At 41.9% G+C, this 8,745-nt stretch overlaps 1 protein-coding gene and 1 long non-coding RNA gene across 2 annotated transcripts in view; one reads left to right on the top strand and one right to left on the bottom strand.

Moving 5' to 3' along the window:
- Window positions 1-244: 244 nt before the first annotated feature.
- WDR63 (WD repeat domain 63) overlaps window positions 245-8,745 on the top strand; it is a 68,194-nt gene continuing 59,693 nt past the window's right edge. The window contains exons 1-3 of the mRNA XM_032301377.1: window positions 245-351; window positions 8,001-8,096; window positions 8,511-8,549. Of these exons, the coding sequence (XP_032157268.1) occupies window positions 8,015-8,096; window positions 8,511-8,549 (121 nt within the window). The 5' untranslated portion in view covers window positions 245-351; window positions 8,001-8,014. The remainder of the gene's footprint in view (window positions 352-8,000; window positions 8,097-8,510; window positions 8,550-8,745) is intronic.
- The window catches only part of LOC116566821, a 27,993-nt gene continuing 19,592 nt past the window's right edge, over window positions 345-8,745 (bottom strand). Inside the window, exon 3 of the long non-coding RNA XR_004276023.1 lies at window positions 345-773. This is a non-coding gene — a long non-coding RNA (uncharacterized LOC116566821). The remainder of the gene's footprint in view (window positions 774-8,745) is intronic.

Below are 8,745 nucleotides of genomic sequence, written 5' to 3'. Positions count from 1 at the left end.
CGAACCTAGATTGCACAACTCCTTCCTTGCCAGTGGAAAACTCGGGACCTCACCGCGGCTCAAGTTGCATAACGTCAGCATGATAGCAGCCAATCATAAGTGTGCTCTTGAAGAGACGGCTGGACAGTGGACACTGTATTGGTGGTGGTGTTCTGTCAATCTCAGCAGAGGAGCCGCCTCTTTCCTCTTGGCAACGGATGTGTCATAGCAACAGCTTGCCCGGGCAGCTGCGGTTGGAGCTCTTGGGACCTGTTTTTCGGCGAAGAGTCAAACTTTCATCCCCAGCTCCCAGAGGAGCTTTTTCCAGGGTACTGCAAAGAGGCTTCTTTTCCCCTCCGTTAGCAGCCCCAGGTAAGGGAAGGTCTGAATGGGAAAGGAGGCTTGGAAAACAAGTATTTTACTCCTTTTAACGGCATTTAGAACACTCGCGGGGCCAGCGATGTGCTTGATGCAGTGAAGACTGCAAAAAGCTACAAAACTTTCCCTGATTTCAAAGAACGTCCGGCCTTGCCAGGGGACACAAATAGCAGGGAGAGAGCCGTTACCGACCGTCTAGGAATTGTGAGGGCCGGCGCTGTGACTCCTTCACAGGTCGTCCAGTGCATTGTCCAGCGCATCGCCGCGCAATGGTAGGAGCTCAGTAAATGACGGATGGGGAGGAGCGGATGGAGGCATGAGAAGGAAAACAGCATGATTCTGGCACAGAGGATCAAAGAAGAAGAGATCAGCGTGGGCTGAGGTCGCTAGGTGACTTCGGGACTGTTAGAAAAGGGCTGGAATAGATGAAGAATGAAGATGAATGGGAGAACATTACATCTTTGAAAGTTAAGGGCCTCGTCGGATTCCTGTTGACCACCGGTGCCTAATTGCTGCTCAGTAATTTCTCTCTCCTTCTCCACGGTGTACACTGCATGCTGAACGAATTCACAGCAATTGTTCGGGAAGTTCTTGAGTTCGAGGCCTTCTGCTTTTGCAGAGGCCTGGCATAATTACATAGAACGCGATTAGAAAGTGTCAGGGAGAACTAAGGTTGTTTCCGCCAGAGTGAGAAAGCTGGGGAGGCTTCAGAGAGGAGGTCACATTGGAGTTGAGCCTTGAGGAATGAGTAGGATTTAAGCAAGCAGAGAATGGTGCGCGAGGCAGGGAGCAGAAGTGATGGAGAGGAACAGGGCTCCCCAGAGAGGGAGATGGGAAGGTATGGGGACTGTTTGCAGAATGATAGTAATCCTGTGAGGCTGGACTAGAACTGGAAGGGAGAATGTGATGAGGCAGACGGTGAAGGGTGTTCAAGGTGAAGCTTACAGGTTTGCACTCTATCCTCTTTACCAATGTCTCATCTGTCTACCTCTAGTGCAAAAGTGCCTCCTAGTGATTTTTAAAATGCAGCTTACCAGGCTCACCCCAACATGCAGAATCACAATAGGTCTAGAAACTTTGCTTTTCAGATGAGCTCCATTTGTACAGTTCTGGATGAGAATGCTACTGTGGGCAATTGGGACCCACATTATATCCCACAGGATACACAGAAGTGACTTGTTAAGATCTGTGTTTTAGAAAGAGAACTCTGAAGGCCTGCCCGGTGGGTGACTGTTCCGCTTGGAACAGAGACAGGGAGGCAAGTTGAATGTTCGTAATCTACAGAGGGGTGCGAGGAGGAGGATCTGTGGTTAAAAACAAAATTACCTGTGTCTTTTCCCTAATCCCTAATTGAAATATATGCATTTATAACAAACCATAGCAGTATTAGCAGGATGTGTGACTATCACCAAAAGAAGTTACGGTTCTTTTCATATACCTTATGGATATTATAGATGTATTATTTATGCTCATCACTTCTTCAAAATCAAGGTAGTAATTAGAACCACTGCTAGGCCATGTTATTTAATGTGTTAATAAATAAGCACATGAATTGTTATAATTTTAAAAAGAGCTTGATAACTGTCTCCCTTGTAAGCTCATGTTTTTATTTGACGCATGGGTTCACCAAGCTGCCAAAGGGGTTCATGGCACAAAGTAGTTAGGAGCTACTGGTATGGGAGGACATGGTGAAGGCCTGAACCAGAGGAGGCTATGGAGAGGAGGGCACGGAATTCAGGAGAAATTTCAAAGGCAGAAGTGAGGGAGAGCATCAACTTAACTAAGTAAATATCCAATCTTGGGAAGAGGTGAAAGTCATTTGGAAGGAGAGAAACCAGAGTAGTAGACCAATGGCAAACGCGGTAGGAACAGTTCATCTCTGGAGGGTGGGTATTGTGAACTTGTCAGAAAATGTTTGAAGAGCTTAGCAGAATCTTAAAGCTTAGTCAGAGTCTTGGTGGAGATGAACCATGAAGCAGCAGTTCTTGGAGACATATCTACCAGGCTCCCAAGACGTGAGTCCTGGATCTTATCCCAAATCTCTTTAAAAAACGGCGGGGGGACACAAGCATCATCAGCTTACAAATACTTTGGGAAGAGAAAAAGAAGATCCTGACCACCCAGACAAGTCAGCTAATTGAAGTACACTGGAGAAGTAATACTTTCTAAGGAAGACCTTCGGTGAAGAGAAGGTGCCAGTTCCACAGGCCTTCTCAGAATTAAAAGTCTCGTGGCTGGGCCTAAGCCACACGTCCATCCAGGTAACAAATGAGAATGGGTAAACGGGTGGTGTGTTTTACAGCAAAAATAGTGTGAAGAGAGGAAGCTTAATAACTGTTGATGTCACTGCGTTATGTCAGTCATCATTTGTCACTCGTCCCTTCACCTGCAGTAGTCGCCTTCCTGAATAACAGCAGCATCATAAAAAGAGACAGTCACGAACGCGTCTTGGAAGTTAGTTTGGAACCAGGTCAGAGAAGGCTCTGAATGCAGTGCTCTCAAAATTAGTGGCCTGCAGTCACAGGTTTTGAACCATTACATGGAGAGCCTACTCAGTCCTTACTTCTCTTGTCACTCCCTAATGCCTTTGCTCCTAACACAGAAGGTAAAAAAAAAAAAATGTGTCCTTTGTTACACTGGTAGTAAAAGGATATTCTGGGATGGGTGGATTAATTTACAAAGAATATAAGTGGCTTTAATGTTAAAAATATGTAAATGAAAGGCTGAAATATCTATTAGTATTATAGTTCACACATTCTGTTTTGAAATTCAATCGGCTATAGTGGCTTTGAAAACCATATGTAATACAAGCTACTGGAGTAGTCTAACTTTCTTCTAAGGAGAGATGAAGCGTGTTTCTGCTCTTAATAATAAGAGTTGAGAACAGGAAAAATGTGGTGAGCATTTCAGAGACATCTCAATTAAGTGATATCTGGGGGCACCTGGAGAGCTCAGTCAGTTAAGCATCTGATCCTTTTTTTTTTTTTTTTTAAAGATCTTATTTATTTATTTGACAGGCAGAGATCACAAATAGGCAGAGAACCAGGCAGAGAGAGAAGGGGAAGCAGGCCCGCCACTGAGGGGCTCCACCCCAGGACCCTGAGATCATTACCAGAGCCGAAGGCAGAGGCTTAACCCACTGAGTCAAGCTGGTGCCCCTAAGCGTCTGACTCTTGATTTCTGCTCAGGTCATGATCTCAGGGTGGTGGGACCGAGCCCCAAGTCAGGCTCCACAATGGGCATGGAGCCTGCTTGGCATTCTTTCCCCCTCTGCTCCTCTCCCCCTACCCCTTGTGCTCTCTCTCTCTCTTCAATAAAAAAAACTCTTTATAAATAAACAAACAAACAAACAAACAAATAAAGCGATGTCTATACTGGAAAATTCTTATGACCTTTTAATAGGGAAAAGATTTGGAAAATATAGTATAGCACATTCACTGCATGAGATATGGAATTGATTTTATATAAAAAGTCTTAGTAAGACCTGCCATAATTTTAAAGCAACATCTTTTATTTGGGATTTGCTTTTTAAAAGAAAATCTGCATAAAAAATAAACAGTGACTAAAAAGTGGATTTATTGAAATTGTATAGAATACATTATTCATTTGATCTTGATATCTTCAATTAAAACTGATTTGTTTTCTAGACACAATATTGGTAGGTTTTCTATTATTTGAAGTTACTAAAATAAACTATGAAATTTTGCCTGTAACACAAATACAATGTAAAGTAGTTACTCCCCTAATCATTTTCTTTTCAGTTTAGACTATAGTTTTTAAATCTATGATGCCTAGCAACTTAAATACTGTGCTTTTAATTAAGAATAATTGGAACCTCTAAAAGCCTATAGAACAGTCTGGTCTTCCTTTTTCCTTGGTCACTAGTCACCATTTTAGACATAGGGGTTAACATTTGTAAAAACAGTAAATGAGGGGGCCTGGGTGGCTCAGTCGTTAGGCATCTGCCTTCAGCTCAGGTCATGATCCTGGTGGGATCAAGCCCACATCAGGCTTCCTGCTCAGTGAGAAGCCTGCTTCTCCCTCTCCCACTCCTCCTACTTGTGTTCCCTCTCTCACTGTGTCTCTCTCTGTCAAATAAATAAATAAAATCTTTTAAAAAATAGTAAATGAGCTCTTCTGGTAAGGAAGCACACATTTAATGTTTATTCTGTTTTCAAATGTACTTCTGGAAAATGGACTTTGTTTTCCCCCTGAATATTGGAAATGGTACCAGAAATATTGGAAATGGTACCCACAAATCATTTTATAAGCCTTCAAAAAGGACTGAGCATACGTGATTACTTTGACTATTTCTAGGGGTGACTGTCTTAGATTGATACCTATATATTCAAACGGAACACCAATGCTGCACCTCTTAATCCTTGGAAACTGTGAATATGTTAACATATATAGCAAACAGGAATTGAAGTTGCAGATGAAATTAAAATTACTAATCAGCTGACCATAAAATAGAGAGCATAACCTATATTATCTCTGTGGGCCCAGTGTAATCTCAAGGGTCCTTAAAAAGTGGAAGTGGAAATAAGAAGAGAAGGTCAGAGTATATTCTGTGAGAAAGATCTAACCCACTGCTGTTGGGTTGTTTGAAGATGGAGGAAGAGGCCCCACAAGCCGAGAAGTACTGGTGGCTTCGAGTACGAAAAGGCAAAGAACTATTCTCCCTTAGAACTGTAGAAAGAATGGAACACAGCCTTGACGACCCCTGCTGATAGCTTGATTTTTAGCCCAGTGAGAGCCATGTCAGACTTCTGAACTAAAGAACCATTAGATAATGAATATGAGTTAAGACGCTGAACTTCTGCTACTTTGTTAGAGCAGCATTAGAAAATGAAAACAGCATGCACTCAGGTGATTCCACAGGTCTTAAGCAAAAGCCTTTTGTTCAGACTGGAAATGCATAAGCTAAGAAGGGCAGAAGGAAAAAGGACACCAAGGAGCCATTAATTCATTTTTTTTAAGCACGTATATTCTGCCAGTCCTAGAGTTTACTGCCTACTCTACGGTCTAACTTCACACGCCTTCAATTGAACTGTTGATGTTCCCTTTCAAGTCTGCTCTTTCCCTGGGACCCGCGTCTCAACAAATAGCAACCCACGCTTTCAAGTCCTCAGGTAAAACCTGCTGAAGTCAGTAAGACTTGAAGCAGCAGCTCCCTCACAGTCATAATACAGAACATAGGAAGAAATAAACACTTGTCATTGTATGTCCCTGAGATGTGTGGGGCACTTACTACCCTCGCAGAGTTGACTACTATACACCGTGGTGTACTAGGGTGTGTCACTTCTCCGATCAGCTTCATCTCCAAGTCTTCCCTTACTCTCTCTGCTGCAGCCATCACGACCTTCCTGCTGTCTTCTCAAATAGGCCAAGCATATCCCTACCCCAGAATTGCCAGAATTCCCTCGCAAATGTAAGCTCTATCAGGGGAAAGGTTTTGTCTCTTTTGTTCACTACCATATCCTAACAGCTAACACCAACAACTTGGGGCATCAATGTTGCTCAATAAATATTTGTGGGAGGGATACTGCTGATGGTGGAGGTGAAGGTAGGTGTGTATATGCAGGAAGGGTGAGTCCAGCTGGTATCCAGAGTGTTCTGAGTATTTTAAGTCAAATGTAGGTGGAATAGAATATGAAAAGGGGTACATTGATAAAGAATTTTCTGAAAAAAGGCCTAGGTCCAAGATTTGAAATTATACTGAGGCTGAGAAGAGGGCTGGAGGATACTTGACAGGCTGGAAAGTTGGGTCAGAGCCATTTACTGCTAGATACTTGAGAAGTAGAAATTCCCAAGTTGTCAGAATCTTAAAATGCTAATTAAATCATAAAATCATAACTTTTAGGTAAAGCCACTGATTTTAAATAATTTCATTTGTACTGAAACACAGTGATCGGTTGCCACTGAAAGCCAAGGGACGGTCTGGTACAAAGATTAAAAGTGTGGGCATTGGGGCCAGACTGGGTGGGCTTTACAGCTCACACTTTGTGTATCGCTCTGGCCTCTGTTTGTACCTTAAAAAGTGGGGATGAAGATAAAAGGATTCATAAAATGCTTATCTAAAAGGGTAGCTCAAATTAAATAAAAAAATACATGTGAAGTACTTAAGACTGTGCCTGGCACAGAGCAAACACTCAACAAACGTGAGCTACATTATTACATTTTGAAAAAATACATGCAAACAATGTGAAGTAAAAGATGTAAATCACAAACACCCTCCCCCCTCCCACGCTTTGGTCTAGATTTAGTAATCAAGGAATGAGGCATAAAATGAAAGATAGGATATTCTGACTGTGGACTACAAAATAATTTTCAATCTATATTGCTTTGTTAAAATGAAGCAACCAGGGGTGCCTGCATGGCACAGCTAGTTGAGCATCTGACTCCTGGTTTCAGCTCAGGTCGTGATCTCTGGGTGGTGAGACTGAGCGCCATGTCAGGCTCAGCACTCAGTGCAGTCTGCCCGAGATTCTCTCTCCCTTTCCCTCTGTCCCTAGCTTCATGCTCTCTTTCTCAAATAAATAAATCTTTAAAAAAAAAAAAAACAAGGCCACCAGTCTGACTGACATGACTGAATTGAGGGCGATACAACTTTTTTTTTTTTAATTTTTTAAAGATTTTATTTATTTGTCAAAGAGAGAGAGAACAAGTGAGCACAAGCAGGGCGGGGCGGCAGGCAGAGGGAGAAACAGGCTTTCTGCTGAGCAAGGAGCCCGATGCAGGACTCTCAGGACTCGATCCCAAACCCCTGGGATCATGACCTGAGCCGAAGGCAGATGCTTAACCGACTGAGCCATCCAGGCGTCCCAAAGTTTATTTCATTAAATCATCACGACCATCTCGTGAGGTAGGTTTTATTATTATCATTCCCCTTAAGCATGAATAAGCTGAGACCCGGAAGGTACATAATTTGCCAAGGATCACTCAGCTGGTAAAAGGCAGAGTCTATTTTTCAACATTCCTGCTCAGACTCTGAAATCACGCTCCTAACAATCTAACGAGATGAGACAGGGGTGACCGTGGAGATGTTGAGGACTCGATGTGCTAGCAAATGACCTCAGCCAAAGCTGATGAAGAATTCCACAGAACGCTTTTGGAAGCACTCTCTCACAGCACAAGCAAGGAGATGGTGGCTACACGTACACACGCTAGGACACAAGTACTACTTAAATTGTATTAATTTTAAAAATTCTGTACCTATATGCATGTTATGGGCCTGTGCCTGCCTGTGGACTTCCAGCCTGTTTTGTTGTTGGGGCAGCTGCTGGGGAGCTGGCCCCGGGGCCACAGACAGCAGCTCCCTCAGATGGGAGCAGAAGCAGGAGGCGGGGGAACCCCATCCTCTGTCCTGTTTCCACGGCAGGGCCGATGGCTGACACCTCAGAAGGTTGACAGGTGGCTTCTGTGTGCTTCCGCTGAAAGCCTCCACCAGCATGGCAAGATCTTATCAGTAGGACTGTGGTCACAATAAACCTTTGGTCCCAGAACACCCAGTCTGTGAAGACACATGTTGCTTTCACCAAGGCAAAGCTTAGAAAACATATTCTTCTATTTTACTGAATGATAATGCTTATTATTTGAAACTATAACACAGAATTTACTAATGACATTATCTCTTTATGCAGCCTAAGTTAGAACCATGGCTCCAAAATCTAGAAAACAAAAGAGCTCCGGCGGCCAAAGAAAATCAAAACGGACCAAAACCAAACAAATGTTACCTGGTAGGATTGGTTTTTCATTCATGGGACTTTTATGGATCTAGTATTTGTATATATATTTGCTGCCAAAATGACTGAGGTTTAACGTATCAAATAATGACATAGTTTTGCTGTTGTAAAGTCAACCACAAATGGAATTTAAAATATAGAGATTTATTCCTATGCTTGATTCATTTCATTAGAATACCTGTTAAATGTCATATAATGAATGCCATAGCAAATATATCACTAAAAGATAACTCTGTGAAGAAAGATAATTTTTTCAAATTCTATTTAATCATTCATAAAATAGTTTAAATCTTCATTGTGTATTTATGTTTGTGCTTTGTGCTTTGATGCTTGGTAAAAGACTATAATAAACTATTATATTTATTTGATTCGAAAATGCAAATGTGACATCATTTTATTATATTCTAGATAGTGAAGAAAGAGAGCCTATAAATATGGAGAGCATGGGTAAGTGGAAATATAATTTAGAATTTATGACCCCAGTTTTAGAATATTTTAATATGCAATAAGCAAACAAAAGTACAAACTGAGGTGATTGATGAGGATGCACATGGGTTAAAATTATATTATGTCACTTAGAATATAAAGTGAAAAAGTATTAAAATTTTAAAGTAATTAAAAATTTTAAGGAGAGAATAAAAAT

Source organism: Mustela erminea, chromosome 10 (genome assembly GCF_009829155.1).
Source record: "Mustela erminea isolate mMusErm1 chromosome 10, mMusErm1.Pri, whole genome shotgun sequence".
NCBI lineage: Eukaryota > Metazoa > Chordata > Mammalia > Carnivora > Mustelidae > Mustela > Mustela erminea.
Note: the sequence above shows the minus strand (reverse complement) of the source record. Positions and strands in the feature narration are given on the sequence as shown.